The following is a 22,719-nucleotide window of genomic DNA, read 5'->3' as shown; positions in this document are numbered from 1 at the left end:
ATTGGGTGTAACAATCTCTGAACCCCGAGATCGTCGCACCAATTCCGACGCAAGCCTCCTGTGTGGCTGCACGAAACCACGCATCATACCGGATCGACGCATCGCATTGAGGCACCAAGACTGTCGCATCGTTGGGGGCCAAAGTAAGAAACAGACGCATCAACTCCCCACGCAGTAAGGAATCGACGCATCACCTCCCCTGCGCTGCAGTAAGGAACCAACGCATTACCTCCCCTGAGCGTAAGGAACCAACACATCACCTTTCCTGAGGAAATTTTGTTTGTTTTGCGTGACGCATCCAAGGTACTTTGTGAGAAAGTCTTGCGTTTACAACCTGCATTGAACTGAACTATATCTACCATTTGAAAGCCTTATTTTTAATACCGTCTTGTGGATTTTTGTTGTTTGGTCTTGTTTTGGTTTAGATAAAGATTACTTATTTTTCTAAACTGGTGTAGTGTCCGTTTGTAGTGTTTTCACTGTGTTACTGTATGCATTCACAAATGCTTTACACACTGCCTCTGAGATAAGCCTATCTGCTCGTGCCAAGGTACCAAGGGGGTGAGCAGGGGTTATTTTAGGAGTGTGTACCCTTTACCCTGACTAGAAGCAAGGGTGCCTATTTGGACAAAGTTACCTACCTATTCCAACAAAAGACCCCAATTTCTAACAGGTTTCTAAAAGATGCTCTGAATTTGTTCTTTAAATATGAGACTGTAATGAGGCACAGTGAGATGTATAAACTTTTGCATCTGCTACTTGCTCGCTCAGAATATTTTCTCTGGTTGTTGGATCTGAACATGTTGCATAAGTATAACTCTGCAGGTAAGCTTAAATTTGTGTTGGAAGGATGTGAAAAGGTAAAATATGTACTTGTATACATAACTGTATACTGTCAAGCTCTTCCCAGATCAGTACAGACATAGTGCTGGGTTTGTTGCGACAATGGAAAATAGGATTGTATTGTTTCCGAGAACATATTTGGGATAAAGTAACTCTGTCTTACATTATAAAGATACTGCAAGCCACCGACCATATAGAAAAATAAGATTTTCTTCTTGTCAATATACATCGGGAAAAACAGAGCAGAAGAAAGAAAAGCACCAGTTCATTTTTCATTCTTTTAATAGCTACTTTAATTATGCACCGTGACCTGACCACCGCTGCCTTTGGCGGCTGGCACTAGTACCAGGCATTGTATTATCAGAACTCAACTGTAATAAGTTATTACAAATGAATTCTGATTTCATTTCTTTATAATCAGCGACTGGCTGCCTTACTCGTCAACAGTGTTAAAGAAATTAGAAACCAGCGGTCAAACAGGGATTGCAGAATCCATTTTATTATAAGGGCATACTTACGTTCTCTGATTTCAGCTGAGAGAGTATTTTGCCTTTATAAGTAGGGTCTTTGTTTTTGTTGATGGAACTAGGGAACATCGCTAATGATTGTCCTGTACATGGTACAGAGTAGCCTGAATAGTATATTTTTCTGAAATCTAGGATCCAGTGCAGTGCTTGTAAGGGAAATGTATTGTAGGTCTATTGTGAGAAGTTGGCCTGGTAGGGGATGTTTCCAATTCTGGAACCACCTACTACCTGACCAAACAATCCCTTATGGTGTCTGGTTGTAAGTCAACCTTATTAGACAAGCTATCCTAGGGGTAGCATGGACTAAGCAGCCTAAAGGCTTAACTTAAGAGGTCGTGTTAAGCGAGCTGTTTTACCACATACAATCCTGTAATACCAAATGAAAGGACACCACACAAGTATATATTATAAAAATATATGTGTTTATTACTAAAAACAATCCCCAGTATTCTTTATGAATAAAGGGGCACAAGCGTTAAATCAAAAGCACTGTTTAAACATACAAGTTGCACAATTATGGATGAGGGCGGGTGGCCACTCAAACCATATACTAAACAAGTGGTATAAGAGAGGCCCCTCGAACAGTGGTTAGGCCTAGGGCCTAGGGAATCGCTGGGAGCAGTCAGGACAAGCAATGCTGAAGTCGGGAATGGCCCTCGGGATTCGGGAGATGTGCGGAAAGCGCACGCATGCACCAATGTTAACCAATGGTGCGTAAAAGTCATAGAGTTAAAGTTTAAGGACACTTCCGCTGAACCTAGAGGAACAAAACTTAACACACAGACCCTAGAGGTGTGCACCAGTGTGGGAACACCGGCGGAGCAAAGTTACCTCACCCACAGGAAGTGGGTGCACAGGGTCGAAGTGGCGTCGGGTTTTGACACGCAGGCTCTTGGTGCTTGAAGCTGAAAGGGCTGCAGGCGGGTTAATGATGAAGTGTCCGGTGGAGTCCAAGGGTGGACTCAAGTTGTAGAGTACCTGAAAGCAGAGGGGACAGAGTCTGGGTCACTCAGCAGTGACCAGGGTGGAACCAGGACGGAACCAGGCAATGTCGGGCGCAATCAGGTGGTCGTCGAGGAGCTTCTCTCCGCTGTCACGTGGGCTCTGGGGCATCTGCGACGTCCAGGAGCAGGTCACGATCTGTCCCACGCAGGCTCTCACCGTCGGTGCAGTCGGCTTCAAGTTTGGAGCAAACAAGCCTTGGCAAGAGCAATCCACGCGGGATCGGAAGATTGCTTCTCACTCGGACCAGGAAGGTCAGAGTCGGGGCTCCTTTTCAGGGGAGCTGGTGTGGATCTGGAGCAACCAGATTCACGAGTCTTCTTAGTTAGTTCGTCGGCACAGGGACCACTAGCCAGCTGGCAAGTGACCGGGCCAACGCGTTGAGCCAAATAGAGCCAAAGGGCCCCACGCAGCACTCGTCGAGTGTGGAGGGCTGAACTTCGGCTCAGGAGCAGCTCAGGGTGGGGGCTTCTCATACCCCGGTGCACAGCTTCGAGGGTCACTCGTGGGCTGCACGGTCAGCGTCTCGTGGTCAATTCAAGATGGCGTGCCCCACGCTTCCGGTCGCCTCCACGGGTCTCAGCTCTGCAGGGACTGTGGATCGGGCTGTTGGAAGGCAGGCAAGCTTGATCTCGTCGATCTCAGTCGCTCGAGTTCCGGCGGGAACTGCAACTAAGTAGACGTCGAGGGCTGGATGGTGCCTGCTGCTGCAGGGTGGTCACTCCTTGACCACAAGGGAGATTCTTCGGGCTTCCACGTTGAGATGGAGGTCCAAGGGTCCAGAGTTTCGTTTCTAATGTTTCTTCCAGGAAATCTGATGTGCATTGGCACTGCTCCCACTCTTATTCCAATCTGGGGGGCGTGATTACCTGCTAGGTCCCCTCCTATGGGTGGGACCCAGGAAGTGGGTGGATACACCCCCTTCCTTTGATCCAGGCCGCCCTGGCACGAGGGCTGGAGTGCCCCAGAACCGGTTTGGCCGGATTATGCAAGGGGCAGCCTTGTGCGCCCCAGGCAGTGTCTGGTTTCTTTCAAACCTCCCTGCTACAATATACTATCTCCTGTCTGGAGGGCGGTGACACCCTCCTGTGACAGGAAACCCTTTGTCCAGGACCCATTTGGTCGAGTTTCGGTCAACTGCAGGGGTCCAGACATTTGTCTGTGGCAGAGGCATCCATTTTGTGGATCTTAAGGTCTTTGGAGAAATTAACCGCATTTAGTAAAGGAACATGTCTTACCCCTCTAGAGGGGTGGAATGCCATCCCCGTCGCCAGAACTGGCGAGGGGATGGTATTCCAAATCGTATGACACCTTACACGACATGTTTTGATAAAGCCAAACCAAAGTTGCTAAATAACCGCGAGGATTATAAGGCACTTAATAGTATATGGTATGGCATTATCCTGAAACAGCTTAGGGATTTGTTCCCGACAGCTGCAGACAGGCTCAGCTCATGCTAGAGCTCCATCTCACATAAAACCACGCACTCAGCCTCCAGGATTGATGAGGCCTACTATAGGAGTGGCTCACAGGTTTACATGTGTCCAGATATAGGTTTAGATATAGATATACTATACCTAAGCAAGGGGTGTTTACACCACCTTACCCCAGCTGAGTGATCAGCCAGTTGTGTCAATTTAAGAACCAGCCAGGGGTGGCAAAAGATATGCTGCAGCCCCTGGTAGGCCTTGGTGGCCCCTATGCCCTGGGCACCTATAGTGCATTCTACAGGGGCTGACAAGGAGTCCATTTCCAATTGGTATGTGCCTATAGCACATGTGTCATTAATTTAGTGAGAGAACAGCAGGCTGGGGGTCTGATTAGCAGGCCCACAGCCTCAGTAGTCGAAAACCAGTGAAGCAAAAAGCAAAAATTTGGGGTGACCATAGGATAGCAGACCCTACTCTCCTACACAACCCCCCCCCAAACGCAGGGACATTAAACTAACCTTGACCAGATAAGTCTTCATGTTCTAAGTGGAAGTACCTGGAGAGACCATCTGCATTACCATGGTCAGTCCCTGGGCGGTGCTCCACTGTAAAGTCCATCCCCTGTAGGGAAATGGACCACCTGAGCAGTTTGGGATTTTCACCCTTCATCTGATTAAGCCATAAGAGGGGCTTATGGTCTGTCTGCACCAGGAAGTGAGTTCCAAACAAGTAGGACCTCAACTTCTTTAATGCCCAAACCACAGCAAAGGCCTCCCTCTCAATGGCTGACCAACGGTTCTCTCTGGGAGTCAGCCTCCTGCTAATGAAAGCAATAGGCTGGTCTTGACCATCTTGATTAAGCTGTGAGAGCACAGCTCCCACCCCCAACTCAGAAGCATCTGTCTGAACAATGAACTGTTTGGAGTAGTCAGGACTCTTCAGGATAGGTGCAGAGCACATGGCCTTCTTCAGGTCATCAAATGCCTTCTGACAGCTAACTGTCCACTGAACCTTTTTTGGCATCTTCTTGGATGTCAAGTCATTTAATGGTGTCACTATAGACCCATAGTTTTTCACAAACTTCCTGTAATACCCAGTCAGGCCCAAGAAGGCTCTGACTTGTGTCTGGGTAACTGGAGGAGCCCAGTCCTGTATGGCCTGGATTTTGCTTTCCAGTGGCTGAACCTGGCCTCCACCTACTAGGTGGCCCAGGTATACAACCTTACTCTGCCCTATCTGGCACTTTGTGGCCTTGATAGTTAGGCCTGCCTTTTGCAGGGCCTCCAAAACTTTCTTCAGGTGGATCAGGTGATCCTCCCAGGTGGAGCTAAAGACAGCAATATCATCTAGATAAGCTGCACAAAAGTCATCCAACCCAGTAAGGACTTGGTTCACCAACCTTTGGAAAGTGGCAGGTGCATTCTTCAAACCAAAGGGCATTACCACAAACTGATAATGTCCACTAGGGGTAGAGAATGCTGTTTTGGCTTTTGACTCCTCAGCTAGTCTGATTTGCCAGTAGCCAGCTGTCAGATCAAATGTGCTCAGAAACTTGGCAGAAGCCAATCTGTCAATGAGCTCATCTGCTCTTGGAATGGGGTGAGCATCTGTCCTAGTGACAGCATTGAGACCCCTGTAGTCCACGCAAAACCTCATTTCTCTCTTTCCATCTTGGGTATGAGGTTTTGGCACCAGGACTACTGGGCTGGCCCATGGGCTCTCTGATGGCTCAATCACTCCAAGCTCCAACATCTTTTGCACCTCAGCCTTGATGCAATCCCTGACATGATCAGGTTGCCTGTAGATCTTATTCTTGACAGGCAGACTGTCACCAGTGTCCACAACATGGGTACACCAGTCAGTCTGGCTGGGTGTGAGTGAAAACATTTGCCTGTGAGCCTGCAAAACTTGTCTGCAGTCCATCTGTTGCTGGTCAGTGAGGCTGCCTGCCAAGGCTACTCCATCAACTGAACCATCATCAGGGTTCTGAGAAAGCAGGTCTGGGAGAGGGTCACTCTCTTCCTCCTGTTCCCCATCTGTGGCCATGAGCAAGCTCATGTCCTCCCTGTCCACAAATGCTTTCAAGCGATTCACATGGATTACCCTGTGAGGGCTCCTGGGTGTTCCAAAGTCTACCAAGTAGGTGACTTCCCCCTTCTTCTCAATAATAGGATAGGGTCCACTCCGTTTGTCTTGGAGTGCTGCTGGAGCCACTGGCTCCAGTACCCATACCTTCTGTCCTGGTTGGAACTCGACCAGTACAGCCTTTTGGTCATGCCAAGCTTTCTGTAATTCTTGGCTGGCCTCCAGGTTTTTGGATGCTCTTTCCATGTACTAAGCCATCCTGGAGCGGAGACCAAGTACATAGTCCACTATGTCTAGTTTGGGCTTTTTGAGAGGTAACTCCCATCCTTCCTTCACCAAACACAATGGACCTCTCACAGGGTGGCCAAACAAAAGTTCAAAAGGGCTGCAGCCAACCCCCTTCTGTGGGACCTCTCTGTAAGCAAAGAGCAGGCAGGGTAAAAGAATGTCCCATTTCCGCCTGAGCTTCTCTGGTAATCCTTTTATCATGCCTTTAAGGGTCTTGTTAAATCTCTCCACAAGCCCATTGCATTGTGGATGATATGGGGTGGTAAACTTATAGTTTACTCCACATTCCTTCCACATTGCTTTCAGATAGCTGGACATAAAATTGGTGCCCCTATCTGATAACACCTCCTTTGGAAAGCCCACTCTTGAGAAAACTGCAATGAGGGCTTTTGCCACCACAGGTGCTGTGGTGGTCCTCAGGGGAATAGCCTCTGGATACCTGGTGGCATGATCCACTACCACCAGTATAAACCTGTTCCCAGATGCTGTTTGGGGGTCCATTGGACCCACAATATCAATTCCAACTCTTTCAAAGGGAACCCCCACCACAGGTAGTGGTATTAGGGGGGCCTTTGTTGTGCCACCTGACTTACCACTGGCTTGGCAAGTGACACAGGAGCGACAAAACTCCTTGACATCCTCTGACATGTGAGGCCAGTGAAAGTGTGAAACAAGCCTGTCCCACGTCTTGTTCTGGCCTAAGTGTCCTGCAAGGGGAATATCATGGGCCAAGGTAAGAAGGAACCCCCTAAACTGCAGAGGTATGACCAACCTCCTGGTCATGCCAGGCTTGGGGTCTCTAGCCTCTGAGTAAAGGAGTCCATCATCCCAATACACAGTATGGGTACCTTGGGCATCCCCAGCAGCCTCAGCAGCAGCCTGCTGTCTGAGGGGTTCAAGGGAAGGGCAATCTAATTGAGCCTGCCTCAGGTCTGCCCTTGAGGGTCCCCCTGTCCCCAGAAACTCAACCTGGTCAGGTTCAAGCTCCTCAGAGACAGTCTCCTCTTGGACTGCAGAATCAGTTTCCTCTGAAACTTGATCCTCAACCTGGGGCAAGGTGGAAGGCTGGGCCTTTCCTCTCTTGCTCCTTCTCTTGGGTTGTGGCTGGTCTATTGTTTCAAGATCCACCACTGGTTCAGGAAGGCACTTCTTAGCCTGAGCCCTTGTCATGGCAAGGACATGCTCTGAAATCCCTAGCATTTCTGCATGAGTCCTGTACTCCACTTCTGACCATGCTGAGCTTTCAAGGTCATTGCCTAACAGACAGTCTACTGGTAGGTCTGCACTCACCACAACTTTCTTTAGGCCATCAACCCCTCCCCAGGAGAAGTTCACAACTGCCACACTATGGGAGGTAGTGGAGTTGCTGGCGTTGGTCACTAGGTAGCTCTCACCTAGTACAATCTGTCCAGGGTCCACAAAGTCAGGTGTCACCATGGTGACACTGGCACATGTGTCCCTGTATGCTTGAGCCAGTTTCTCATTAATTAAGGGAGTCTGCCTGTATTTGCCCAGGTTAGTGGGGCTTACTGCAGTGGGCAACTCAATGTCCACATCATACAGGAGAACTGCCTGTGTAGGGATTCTGACTAGGCCAGATCCTACTTCAATACCCAGGGTCAACCCAGCTACACCCTTGGACTGTGTTCCACCACTGCTTACTGTACTTGGGGTTGCAGTTGCTTTAGGAGCTGTAGTGGTGGGAACTGGATTTGCCTTGGTGCACTCACTGCCCCAGTGTGAAACTGATTTGCAGGTATTACACCAAGGTGTCTTTGGACCTTTGTTCTTCTTCTTCTTGTTACCATTTTGGGAACCACCCTCCTTACTATTAGTTTGGGGGCCTGAAGACTTCTGGTCTTTTTCTTTATCTTTCTGATTCTGGTTACCACCCTTCTGGTCTGTTTTCTTCTGGTCACCACCTTGGTTCTGGGGTTTCTGCTTAATCCTTGTTCTGACCCATTTGTCTGCCTTCTTTCCCAATTCTTGGGGAGAGGTCAGATCAGAGTCAATAAGGTATTGATGCAACAGCTGGTTTGTACAGTTATTAAGGATCTGTTCTCTCATTATAAGATTGTACAATCCTGTATAGTCTGAAACTTTACTTCCCTGCAACCAACCCTCCAAAGCCTTAGTGGCACACTCAACGAAATCAGTCCAGTCTTGAGTCTGTGCTTTTTGGGTGTCTCTGAACAACAACCTGTATTGCTCAGTGGTTAGGCCAAACCCTTCAATAAGAGCACTCTTCAAAACAGAGTAGTTTTTGGCATCCTCAGGTCTAACTGTGAGGAGCCTGTCTCTCCCTTTCTCAGAAAAGGAGTACCACAAAATTGCAGCCCACTGATTCTCAGGAACCTGCTGTACCATGCAGGCTCTCTCAAGAGCAGTCATCCATTTGTGGATGTCATCCCCTTCTTTAAAGGGGGGCACAATTTTGGTCAGGTTTCTATTGTCATAGGCCCTGTCTTTTTCTCTTGGAAAATTGCTGCCACCAGTGACATCTAAGCCACTTAATTTCTGCTCTCTTGCCAAGGCAAGTTTAGCTTGAGCTAAGGTAAGTTTAGCTTGACTCAGGGCTACCTCCTCTCTCTCTATCTGGAGTCTGACAGCCCTCATCCTAGCCCTATGCTCAGCTTTCTGAGAAGCAGTCATGCCTCTCTCTGATTCTCTGGAGGCACTAGAAATATGAGAGTCCCCTGAGGGAGATCTCACTCTTCTGTTGCCTGGGAGAATCCCATGTGGGGTTCTGGGGAGGTGCTGGCCCTCTCCATTCCCCAGTAGGTCCAAGTTGGCCTGGCTAAGCCTGCCAACTGGAACCTGGCTACCCTGATCCTGAACTTCTAAGTCCTCAACATCTGAGTCCTCATCTAAGTCATCATCATCCTCCTCCTCCTGAGGGGGATCAGTTTCAGGGGGGTTCCCTCCACTTCCTGTGTCTAGGGAAGCTGCCTTTGCCTTTTCTAAGTCATCCTGTTCTAGGATTTCTACCAGGATTAGGCAGGTGGGGCTTCTGCCCCTTTTTAACCCTCTTGCTTTGCACAAGGCAATCAAGTCTCTGCGGGTTAGTTTGTCATATCCAAAAGTTGCCTGGGTAGGGTCAACTGTCACAGGAGCAGACCCTGAGGCTTTTCCTGTGTCAGACATGGTTACTAGTGAGGTGTAAGTGGTGCACTTACCTACACTAAGTGTTTTCCTACTGTACCTTGCTAGTTAGTTGTAGTCAGGGTGTGCTAATCCCTTCAACCTACAACTACTAAGTTCAGTAGAACTTAATATGCTAAGCTTTTGATTTATATGTACCTAGAGGTACTTGATGTGATCTTTCAATTTGATATAAAGATTGCAATGGTAAAACAACAGCAAGCTCAAATCCGCACCGCTGCTCACCAATGTGAGAAGTTGGCCTGGTAGGGGATGTTTCCAATTCTGGAACCACCTACTACCTGACCAAACAATCCCTTATGGTGTCTGGTTGTAAGTCAACCTTATTAGACAAGCTATCCTAGGGGTAGCATGGACTAAGCAGCCTAAAGGCTTAACTTAAGAGGTCGTGTTAAGCGAGCTGTTTTACCACATACAATCCTGTAATACCAAATGAAAGGACACCACACAAGTATATATTATAAAAAATATATGTGTTTATTACTAAAAACAATCCCCAGTATTCTTTATGAATAAAGGGGCACAAGCGTTAAATCAAAAGCACTGTTTAAACATACAAGTTGCACAATTATGGATGAGGGCGGGTGGCCACTCAAACCATATACTAAACAAGTGGTATAAGAGAGGCCACTCGAACAGTGGTTAGGCCTAGGGCCTAGGGAATCGCTGGGAGCAGTCAGGACAAGCAATGCTGAAGTCGGGAATGGCCCTCGGGATTCGGGAGATGTGCGGAAAGCGCACGCATGCACCAATGTTAACCAATGGTGCGTAAAAGTCATAGAGTTAAAGTTTAAGGACACTTCCGCTGAACCTAGAGGAACAAAACTTAACACACAGACCCTAGAGGTGTGCACCAGTGTGGGAACACCGGCGGAGCAAAGTTACCTCACCCACAGGAAGTGGGTGCACAGGGTCGAAGTGGCGTCGGGTTTTGACACGCAGGCTCTTGGTGCTTGAAGCTGAAAGGGCTGCAGGCGGGTTAATGATGAAGTGTCCGGTGGAGTCCAAGGGTGGACTCAAGTTGTAGAGTACCTGAAAGCAGAGGGGACAGAGTCTGGGTCACTCAGCAGTGACCAGGGTGGAACCAGGACGGAACCAGGCAATGTCGGGCGCAATCAGGTGGTCGTCGAGGAGCTTCTCTCCGCTGTCACGTGGGCTCTGGGGCATCTGCGACGTCCAGGAGCAGGTCACGATCTGTCCCACGCAGGCTCTCACCGTCGGTGCAGTCGGCTTCAAGTTTGGAGCAAACAAGCCTTGGCAAGAGCAATCCACGCGGGATCGGAAGATTGCTTCTCACTCGGACCAGGAAGGTCAGAGTCGGGGCTCCTTTTCAGGGGAGCTGGTGTGGATCTGGAGCAACCAGATTCACGAGTCTTCTTAGTTAGTTCGTCGGCACAGGGACCACTAGCCAGCTGGCAAGTGACCGGGCCAACGCGTTGAGCCAAATAGAGCCAAAGGGCCACACGCAGCACTCGTCGAGTGTGGAGGGCTGAACTTCGGCTCGGGAGCAGCTCAGGGTGGGGGCTTCTCAAACCCCGGTGCACAGCTTCGAGGGTCACTCGTGGGCTGCACGGTCAGCGTCTCGTGGTCAATTCAAGATGGCGTGCCCCACGCTTCCGGTCGCCTCCACGGGTCTCAGCTCTGCAGGGACTGTGGATCGGGCTGTTGGAAGGCAGGCAAACTTGATCTCGTCGATCTCAGTCGCTCGAGTTCCGGCGGGAACTGCAACTAAGTAGACGTCGAGGGCTGGATGGTGCCTGCTGCTGCAGGGTGGTCACTCCTTGACCACAAGGGAGATTCTTCGGGCTTCCACGTTGAGATGGAGGTCCAAGGGTCCAGAGTTTCGTTTCTAATGTTTCTTCCAGGAAATCTGATGTGCATTGGCACTGCTCCCACTCTTATTCCAATCTGGGGGGCGTGATTACCTGCTAGGTCCCCTCCTATGGGTGGGACCCAGGAAGTGGGTGGATACACCCCCTTCCTTTGATCCAGGCCGCCCTGGCACGAGGGCTGGAGTGCCCCAGAACCGGTTTGGCCGGATTATGCAAGGGGCAGCCTTGTGCGCCCCAGGCAGTGTCTGGTTTCTTTCAAACCTCCCTGCTACAATACACTATCTCCTGTCTGGAGGGCGGTGACACCCTCCTGTGACAGGAAACCCTTTGTCCAGGACCCATTTGGTCGAGTTTCGGTCAACTGCAGGGGTCCAGACATTTGTCTGTGGCAGAGGCATCCATTTTGTGGATCTTAAGGTCTTTGGAGAAATTAACCGCATTTAGTAAAGGAACATGTCTTACCCCTCTAGAGGGGTGGAATGCCATCCCCGTCGCCAGAACTGGCGAGGGGATGGTATTCCAAATCGTATGACACCTTACACGACATGTTTTGATAAAGCCAAACCAAAGTTGCTAAATAACCGCGAGGATTATAAGGCACTTAATAGTATATGGTATGGCATTATCCTGAAACAGCTTAGGGATTTGTTCCCGACAGCTGCAGACAGGCTCAGCTCATGCTAGAGCTCCATCTCACATAAAACCACGCACTCAGCCTCCAGGATTGATGAGGCCTACTATAGGAGTGGCTCACAGGTTTACATGTGTCCAGATATAGGTTTAGATATAGATATACTATACCTAAGCAAGGGGTGTTTACACCACCTTACCCCAGCTGAGTGATCAGCCAGTTGTGTCAATTTAAGAACCAGCCAGGGGTGGCAAAAGATATGCTGCAGCCCCTGGTAGGCCTTGGTGGCCCCTATGCCCTGGGCACCTATAGTGCATTCTACAGGGGCTGACAAGGAGTCCATTTCCAATTGGTATGTGCCTATAGCACATGTGTCATTAATTTAGTGAGAGAACAGCAGGCTGGGGGTCTGATTAGCAGGCCCACAGCCTCAGTAGTCGAAAACCAGTGAAGCAAAAAGCAAAAATTTGGGGTGACCATAGGATAGCAGACCCTACTCTCCTACATCTATGGTCCAAGATTGAAGAGCAGAAAGAACAAACAGGATCTGTCAAATGTGGAATATTAACTATTTAGAAAAGGTTTAGTGAACATTACAAGTGTTAGAAGCTTTCATAGGGATTTGTTTTTTGGTATAAGAAGAGCTAAGAAAGGAAAATAGCCCATGAAATATACGTAGAGAGGCTGTATTAATAACTATCTGTAATTGTATTTACTTATACGAGTAATAGCATATACAAATATGCGATAAACATATAAAAATATCTTTAAGGTGCTCCGAACTCTGTCAAGCACTAAAATGGGTGCCTTAGCTTCCCCAAAGTGCTATACTCTCTATTGCCATAATGAGATATTTTTTCTACTACGAGTCCACTTCTATAAGCAGACAGGTATCCCTTAATTCTGATATGCCAAGCTTAACAAAGCAGTACTTGGCACTGTTATTGGGAACACTTTCTGCATCTGTAGAAGAATCTCCTTTTTTTAAAAGGGGCTCATCTTACACGAGCCCCTTAAGGGTATGGGCGAGTTAAATGAGATCAATGTCCTTTCTTCTATTTGTATTCTATATTTTGTAGATGGCCTCACTCCTGCTTACCTCTCAGCCGTCTCTGTTTTTAAACTCTACCAAACATAATAGACTCTACATACATATCTACTGAGAAGCCTATGCCACTTCGGTCACTCCCATAAGAAGCAATGAAAGGCTCACCAACTATGCACTGTATGTTTGTTGCATAGGGCGTAAACTGAATCCTATCCTCTAAACATACACATTCTTTTAAACATGAGTGCTCTTTAACATGTAAAATATATTCAAATATTCCAGTGTACTACTTATAGACTGCACCAGCTTTAACAGCATATAGCAAAACAACCAATATATTTCAATAAAGCATTATAAACCATACATCATAATCAGCCATGGGTTTGATATCAATTATCTAATGTCACTGGTCACAGCAGTAGTCTCCATGACTACTCCGTGGATATAGAGTGCGAAGATTTGCACAATCTCACTGTGTAGACACCAGGAATTAAAAAAAAGAAAGTAAACAATGGGGATGTGGACCAGATCTTATTTGGCACAGAGTCACACTCCTAACCTCCCCTACCTCAAACAGCGTTTCTTGACTACGGTGGTCTTCATCAGAATGCCCTGGAATGTAGATTTGACATTAGGATAAACAATTACAGATGAAAATATTGTCATCTATTTCGAGTTTTCCTAATTATTCTCATTAGTTTCTGAGTTAAATAATTAGCTTTTGTGGAAAAAGCAGGAGCGATCTACACCAATGACTCCTTACTGAATTCAGTATTTTTTCTCTTCTACAGAAATGTACTGCTTCCTGGTTTCACCTATACACCTCTACCCCCAAACAAACTGCAAGCAGAAAACACAGAATAGAAAATATTGGCTACCAATTAGAACATTACAAAAACTATGTTACTATTGAGAGTCATTTCAATATAGAGAATGGGAATTACGGAGGATATTAGCAGGTATATTATATACAACATCAGAAATAAGCTTTCAAAGTCAACACAACCGTCCTACTGAAAGTCTTCTCTTTTTTAAGGAATCAGTTCTCCAGCATGACAGGTGAAGCCCAGCTTTGCTACCGGGCAGAGTCACAATGTCCAGTGCCTCTGTTTCTCTCTCTTGTCCCTTTCCTTAGGTCAATTACTAACCTACACTGTAAAAGTGTGAGGTTGGTTGTGGGTTTGGCAAAGTCTGCAATCTTCCATTGCTAATACATTGTAAGGTTAATGCATAATGATAAATGTCCTACTCAAAAAACACCACCATTGAAAAATCGCACCCTTCGTTTACTGTTTTTACTCTATGACAACCTATTTAGGCTTATGCATCCCTCTTCCGATATGTGTCCTTGCATCTCCCTTCATGCAACGTATGACGGAGGCCTTTCCCATTTTGGTGGTTATTCTGTTCTTTCTCTTTAACTTGTCCTGAGTCTTACAATTACATTTTCAGGACCAGGATTAAGGAAAGTTTGCCTGGGAGAACGATTCCTCTTGCGTTTCAAGAAGTGTTTGTGTGATGCTAATGCTCTCACACACCAGGTGAGGGTCCGGATGTACAGATCTTTTGATGTGTGTTCAGTCTTATTTTTGTTGCTTTTTCTTGCAGCCAAACTGCTCTTGAACTAGGCTTCCCGCTGAAACAATGTGTGCAAACTGTAAATGATTTAATGGGCTAAGTGCAATCTTTAGAACCTGAAAGTGATATTTTTAACATGGTGGTTAGAGAAATTGTGAAATGAAAGCTGCATTCATTTATGAAGTCAGATGAAGCCACGGGCAATTTGTTTCACTTTCAAGTCATGTTTGTTAGTTATAAGTCAGCTGTCCTGAAACCTTTCATATGCAATATACATCACTCTACTCCAAGACATTAATTGGGTTGATTATCACTGGAATATTTCGCTCTTAGTTAACCTGCAGAAAAGCACTCCTTTAATCAAAAAATTATTATTAGCAAATTGAATTATTATCTTCTCTCCAATGGGAATCCATCTGAAGCATTTTAGTTTTTTCCTCTTTGCCTTCTAGAGCACACACACACGAATGCAACACAACACCCAGATTTTTGCAAGACAATGGGTTATAAGTTTGCCTGTTTGTTCACGAAAGCTTCCTTTATTAATGATATTTACAACCGAACAGCTGCCCATCTTTTCCTGATGGTATCTGTCAGCTAAATGTACGTCTCTATCTTATGTCTTCATGTATCGTGTTTATTTCAAACTGAAAATCTCCGGGACCTTTTTTTTTTATAATCCACAGTAGTGCAAGAGATATTTATTAGGAGGAATTGGATGAAAAGTTTTTTTTAAAAAAATAGAATGTAATACGATAAGCATGTTCACTTAGTATTATAAATCACTGTTTTTTAATATAAACACATTCACATACATTCCCCAGCAACAGTGCTCTGTTGAATAGTACGTCAACGTCACATTCAGTCTTGCAATTCATACCCAGTCCCTTTTACCATCAAATAGGTATGTGAAAGGGAGTAGCCAGAAAAAAAAAGTACCCACTACTTTGAAATAAATGCTCTGATGACAGAAAGCAAGCGAAGTAGGTGAGCCGGCCACTCTCTAGAGGAACTCCTCCATCTCTTCCATCCAAGCACCTATCTATTCACCCTACCAGACACCCTCCGATATCCACTATGTCACCTTTACAATCTTAGGTGCATTCATTTTTTTCACCCATCATTCAATCTTCTTTCATTCCATTAATCATCCACACTGCCATCCATCAATCCACTGTGCCATCCAGCTAGCCACTGTGCCATCCATCCACCCATCCCTTTACTCTGCCATGCTTTCACGAATCCATTGGCGTATTCATCGATTTCTATACTCTGCCAAACTTTCACCTGCCTATCCACCTGTTTATCAATCACTTTACCCTACCATCCTTTCACCTGTCAATCCACTGATTCATTCACCCATCTATCCATTTGTCCATTCACTCCTTCTTTCACCCATCCATCCACTTGATGCTTTCACCCATCCATCCAGCTGCTCATTCTTTCTCCTGCCTATCCATTCACTCATTCTTTCTCCCAATCATCGATCCATTCATCCCTTTACTCTGCCACCCTTTCACCTATCTATCCACCCATTTATTCACTCATTCTTTCACCAATTCATTCATCACCCAAAACATGCATCAACCCACTCATTCATCCCCATACTCATTCATCTTTCCACTCATTCATCCTTCCTTCCTGCCTTCCTTTCACCTTTCCTTCCATTCAGTATTCCTTCCTCTTTTCTTTTTATTTTTCCTGGCCCCCTCTTGCCCTACTACTGACTCTATAGTCATTCATAGTGTTAATTATATGTTTTTTTCTGTCGAGCTGCTGACAGAAGAGGTTCATAAACTGCCCCCGCCCCACCCTGCTGTAGCTGCCAAAGCGAGGGGTTCACGACGCCCTTGGGTAAGTGCTCAAAAGAAAATGATGCGCCAAACCCATTCGAATTGACTATCTTAACTTATACATTTCTATCTTGCATTATTTACATTTTAATTCTTTCATCAGTATGGATTTGCAATACAGACATACTTTGAAATCTACTAAAAACAGAAGATACAGGTTGTCACTATTGTGATTTTCAAAATTCACAAAGAAAGATTATCTAAAACTCACCTGCGTATCTGCATTCAAAACTTTAATTCTTTGCGTGGAGATGAATAGATCGACTTCAGTTAATGTCTGTGCATCTCCTTCGGAACTCTGGAAGAAAAAGTTGACATTCGTTCAAACAATATTTTAAAACAACCTATTAAAAGCCTAATGCTGAATATGTACACCCATGCTTCAAAATCCTAAGGAAGTTATTCAGACAAGCGTAGTATACCCCTTGAAGTAAAATGGAAGAAAATACTTTGTCTAGTGTTGGTACAAATTAGAAAATAGTATCTGAAATAAAATGACACAACATGGCTGGGCTATACCAAATGAGTCATGGCTGACAGAGAATACATAGGCCTCAAAGGAAAGTTAGGACTCATTGTAGTTTAGTTAAAAATGTATGGTCAAAGTAGCAGGTTGGTTCGAAAGGTCCTGCTTTTATGAAGGAAAACTATAGTGCCTGAATAAGCTTACCTTATAATTCCAATGTGCCTCGTATATGATGCAGACTTGCATCAGAGACAGACCATTTTTTTCTTTAGCCGGGGTTAAAAAATACAACAAATGTGCTGAGACTTAGTGCACACAAAACCATGCAACAGTAAAAGACTGTACTACAAAAACTACAGACAGTGATAGTCTGGAAGACATTAGGACTGAACGGTGAACTCCGCTTCTTTCACAAAGTTGTTTGCACTCCGTGGAGTTCTGAAAAACTCTGCTCCCCGTAGCTGAGTTTTTTCCTCACTTGCGCTCGCCAACGGTAAGTTAGCGAGCAGGGAAAATCCAACGTGATAGCGCTTCAAAACGAGATTTCTCAATGCAAGTGGTTGAAGATGGTCACTACCCCTCGCATTGATAAACCTTTCATTCACATTGAGGAAGCTGCCTCTCGAGTAGAACTTCTACTCGAGCGGCAGAAAGAAGCTGTGCCCACTTGCGCATGATGCAGTTCGCCCTGATTTTACAGTGCGGGACAAACACCCAGCACTACAAATCAGCACGAATGGCGCAAGGTAACACACTACGATGTTTGCAGAACTCCACATAGATGGTGACGTTTTTTAGTCACTACTCCACCAAGGCCTAGTAGACATACATGCACAGGCCTAGAGAGTCTCAACTACTAGCTGCAAGCTAGACAGCTCCTCTACTACACAAATAAGATGAACAAGCCCAATTTCACAGGGTATAGAGAACTGTGCAGAAATGTCCTCCAATCCACGATAGGACAAGAGGTTTCTCAGAGATAAACAGAGAAAGAAAACCTGAAGCATATATGTATAAAGTGGGAGGTGGGCACGGAGAAAATTAAAGTCGAAGACAACAGGTCATATAGAGATCATCAGTAACGAAAACCGTATTAGAAATACTGCCAATGCCACAGAATACATTCAGGGGCAGACTGGGGAAGAAAACAGGTCAGGGCACCAAAATAAAAGTGATCCCCATTAGTGAATTAGATAGATAACAAGCTGACCCGGGTTTGCAAATTGGGACAGTTTGATTTGGAACTTGTAAAGACGCTGAATAATTGTATTACAAGCTATGGCCGACTGCATGGATTTGGATTTGAGCTTTATTTTTATTATCACGGAAATTAACACGAAAAATGGGCCTAGCATACAATAAAACAGGCCCACAAACAGCCAAAAAACTGACCCACACACTGACCGGACAGGCCAGCCAGTTAGGTACTACCTGATTGCTTTCCCAGTCTGACCCTGAAAAAACATAGGGAGTAAGGAGAAAGAAGAAGGAAATAGAGATAATAAAAGAACAACACACATACACAAGAGACTGCTGCGCAGCTACAGAATGAGTTAAGGGTAGATAAACTGACTGTTAATGAGTGAGAGGGAGCAAAAAGCGCAAAAAGACAGACCGCAAGAGAGAGAGGGAGAAAGACAGACGGAAACGTACTCACGCAACTGCCAAAAAACATACCCATAGATGCAGCCTATCTTGAGCGCTGGTCTTTAAATAAATAAACATTTTCAAATCGAATTCGATGGATTGACAAGAAAAGAACATAAGCACCTATTATCTCAGGATAGAAAATAACCCAATTTGCACAATTACCTTCATAGACATGAGCTTGATGTATCACTCTCTGAAGAACAGTAAGATAAAAATATAGAGTAATTTTTTTGACAATTCAAATGAACAGAACAATGGGCAACATCGTGTGAGTAAATCTTAAAAAAGTATTTGTTTCCAAAAATTGTTCCAGTTAAAAATTAAGTTAACTTTCTTTTATTGCTGAGACGAGTTTAAAATAAAATATTTGTCAGTTTCTGTCTAACTGTGTATAGTGTTAGCTTTTAGTTTTTTCTCCAGATTACCTGTAACAGTCTCTGAAAGGTGGGTGAGGCATTGATATTTTCACTCTGATCGCAGCCTGTTACATTACCAGAGTGCTTTATCTCTCCTAGATGAAATCTGCAATAATCTTTGTTCTACCAGCTGTCCTTGTTCGTTCATCAAGGACATTTAAATTCTGTGCAAGTAAATGTGCTAAGCCATTACAAATGAGCACACAATGGCACTTCTGACAAAATAATCAACCTCCAGCTGCCTTAGTACAGGAATTAAGTTCCCTTAGGAGTAACGGTTGAACGTTCTACTTTGACAAAAAAATCTAATGTTCCCATATCTCCAAAACTCGTCCCCCAGGCCACCTATCAATGAATTCAGATGAGTTGTTAAAATGCGTAAAACCATACAGTCTGCTATCACCCACATCTCCACCTTTCTCGCCATGTTGAGAATAAGCAAGTAGCTCAGCTATGAGATAAATCTCCATTTTGCGCTGGAAATGCTTAGTGAGACGGACAGGTTTTTAATAAAGTTATATTTGCATGTTTGATGTGTGGTAGGCAGAAGCACATCTTCATATATTAAATATGCATCTTTAGCGCATCTTTGCACTTCATTAAAGAATCAAACTAAAAAGTCAACCTGTCCCTCCTGCTATGCCTGCAAAGAATTTAGAGTGATTAAACGAAAAAACTTGACAGCAAAATACTATGTGTTAGAAATGGGGTCCCCAGTTAGCAGTGCTGTAGGAGAATAGGATCTGCTTCTATGGTTACCCCCACCTTTTGCCTTGTGCTAAGCTGTATTTGACTAGTCTGGCCACAATCCTGCTAATCAGGACCCCAGTCTATCAGCTTTCTCCCTAAATTGTTATGTCCAGTACTTGGGTACATCCCAGATTGGATACTGGGATACCATTATAAGTCCCTAGCATATGGTACCCATGTGCCCAGGGTATAGGTATCTCAGAGGTCTCCCATGGGCTGAAGCATGTATTATGCTACCCATGAGAGACCATTCACAATGAAACTACAAGCCTGTCATTGCAGCCTGTGTAAGTTGGTGCTTGCCTCACTTACTAAAGATATAGGTTTCCTATACCTAGGGTCATTGCACTTAAAAGCTATAAGTCTCCCCTATAGCAGGCCTTTACAATCCTGAAGGCAGGGTGCTTAGTTCTAAGTGAGAGGGTACCCCTGCATGATCAGGACTCCCCTGCAGCCTACGGAGTGCATTCTCCCGGGTTGTCAGTGAAGCAGCCATGTATTATATAGAGGGGTGCTACGTAATTGCGCAATGACCATCTCGAAAACGACTGCAACGAATCCTATCATGTTTGGTATCAAACATGTTAAAATCATACCATCACACCATAAACAGTGTGTGAGGTATGATTCCAAGCACTGGAAGAGCCCTTGTTAGGCTCTCAGGGTTACTGGTATCATCCTTCTTGACCTGGACAGCACAACATGGTTGCTGCCGATCAGAGACATAATTCTGCCCTCTCGCTGCTGAGCCAAGTTCGAGCAGGGTAAGGCAGAACAAAAGGCATCCTGTCACAGGGACGTGTGACCACCTCCCAGACAGGATTTAGTGTATTGGGATGGAGTGGGTGCGATTGCCAGCGCCACTTAGTCTGCATGAGCGGCACATTTGGTGTCCCTTTGCATAGTCCAGTTCAAACCAGTCATGGGAGCTGTTGGCCCACGCTCTGGCGCAAAACTGACCACAAAGGACATGGCAGTAACCTCCCCCCTGAATCTTCCCAACATTTTCCCTAGGGTACTTAAGAGCTTACCTGGGTGTAGGTCCCTAGATTTGTAGTGGGATAAGATTCAGATCAGACACCACTGCTATTCTACCGTCTGGGCACTCTGGACTTCGCTGGACTTCATTTTGGCCTGACTTCATCTCCCTTCCAGTCTGCTGCATTGTCTGTCCCTGTGCATCATACAGGAACCTTCCAAGTCCTGTGACGGATCAAAGACACTTTAAGAAATCTCCCTTGGAGTGAAAGAGTCACTCCTCTGCATTCGCAGGCACCGCAACTAAGTTGACCGGTCTGCTGATCCTGAGCTCCTCCAGACTCCAAAGGCTCTGCAACACAGGTGGTGGTTTTCTACAGCTCTCATGACCTGCCCTGCCCTCTCACCCAATTTGAGGCCAATATCCCTCGTGAGGATTGCAATAACTGCACCCCTGTGCATCGCGGCAACTTGCAGTTGCAAAGGTTTGTTGACTCATTTCCAAGAAGATCTTTGGGCTCCACGTAGCCCCAACTTCGAACACTTCCAGTGACCAGAAACTTCAGCCACACCGCAACATGTGCATCGTGGCCTACATCTATGGTGGGCTGATTGAGGTCCTCTTGCGGCTACATTGCCTCCGGCCTGTGGGTCCACTTAAGGGTCACTGTTGTTTTTTTTGGGCTCCCCTGATTGCTAGAGCATGCCCTGACTCCCCTGCTGTTGGTGAGTCCCCTGGACCTTGCTGGTCCCTACATTGCGCCTTCTTTGATTCCTGCTTTGGTAGCATTTGCCAAGGCTTGTTGGTGCTCCTGCCGGACACCGACCACTCAGCACTCGACATCCTTTGTGGGACAGCTCGTGCATTGCTCCTGGTCCTCCTCAGCATCACCTGGTCCTCACAGCTGCAGAGTTGTGGTCATCGGCATCCATCCTGCAACACCCGACATCAGAGGGCATTCGTCTTCCAAGTCTCCTGGTCGCCCCTGAGTGACATAGACTCTGTCCCTTCTGCTTGCAGGTACCTCTCATCTAGAATCCACCTTTGGATTCCACCGGACACTTTCTACTTCTGCAACAGCAGCACTTTCCTGAATTTCTCCATTGAGTTTGACAGCGGTTTTGGACACCACTTCACACGTATGCCCCAGGCTTCCCTGGTGTAGGTAACGTGGGTACTAGGGTATCAACGGGTGGGGTGGCTCTCCAACCTTCGGTCTTCCATGGGGTTCTTCAGGGTCCACTAGGAAGGGTCCTTAATCTTTAAAAATCCAACTGTGACTTACACATAGAGTTGTACGGAGCACGCAGTTGTGTTCCCACACTGCACACACTCTCCATGGGGTCCCTATCTACTCACCTTGGGTCGCTCCTTGGGGGTCCCAGCACTTCTACGTCTTCTCATCCTGGTCTTGACCCAAGTTGTGGTTCTTATACCACTTTATTAGTATATGGTTGGGTCCTCCTCTGGGGCCACTATGTATTTCAATCATGCCATATACTGTGTTTCTTTGCTAAAGTATTGTGTTTATCTCTGTGTAGGAGATATTTGAACATACTAGAGAGTATTATATAATAAATACATATTTTTATAAATACTTTGTGTGATTCTTAATTTATACTATAAGATTGCATTCTTTTAAAACAAGCTGCTTTACACTCCTTCTGGACTAAACCTAAAGGCTGATCTCCACAGCTACCACATAGAGAGCTTTCTAAGTACCTTTAGAAACGAGGACAAAACAAAGACGTTGTGTATCGCTGGAGAGGTGAGGCATTGCTGAAGCTGGTGCTGTGTCAGTTCCTTACTGTTGGTGCGAGTCTGTGGTGCCTCGGGGCTCGGGCGGTGCTTTGTTCAACAGAGGTGAGGTGTCACTGGAGCAGTGAGGCGTTGGTTCCAGGAGGCGGGGCAGAGTCGGTGAGCCAGTGAGGCCTGGGACACTGTAAGGCCAGGGGAGTTTAAGCAGCGCTGGCGGTGATGCGTTGGTTCCTTATGATGATGCGGTGTTGATGAAACATCAAGAGTCAAGCCATGCAACGTCGACTTCACAGTGTTGAGGTAACACCAAGGGATCACAGGTACTGCGGCGGAGTTGGAGTTAGGGGTCACAAAAGTCAGTGACATGGCACTCGGGACTCACACTGTAGCAAGTCTTTGGACGTGCTTCAGCGGCATTGGA

The 22,719-nt window shown here is 46.0% G+C and overlaps 1 protein-coding gene across 3 annotated transcripts in view; it reads right to left on the bottom strand.

Moving 5' to 3' along the window:
• APBA2 (amyloid beta precursor protein binding family A member 2) overlaps positions 1-22,719 on the bottom strand; it is a 1,100,835-nt gene that overhangs the window by 291,704 nt on the left and 786,412 nt on the right. For all 3 annotated transcript variants that reach the window (XM_078684922.1, XM_078684924.1, XM_078684923.1), the window contains one exon: positions 16,491-16,577. In XM_078684922.1, the coding sequence (XP_078541048.1) occupies positions 16,491-16,577 (87 nt within the window). The remainder of the gene's footprint in view (positions 1-16,490; positions 16,578-22,719) is intronic.

Source organism: Lissotriton helveticus, chromosome 3_2 (assembly GCF_964261635.1).
Source record: "Lissotriton helveticus chromosome 3_2, aLisHel1.1, whole genome shotgun sequence".
NCBI lineage: Eukaryota > Metazoa > Chordata > Amphibia > Caudata > Salamandridae > Lissotriton > Lissotriton helveticus.
Note: the sequence above shows the minus strand (reverse complement) of the source record. Positions and strands in the feature narration are given on the sequence as shown.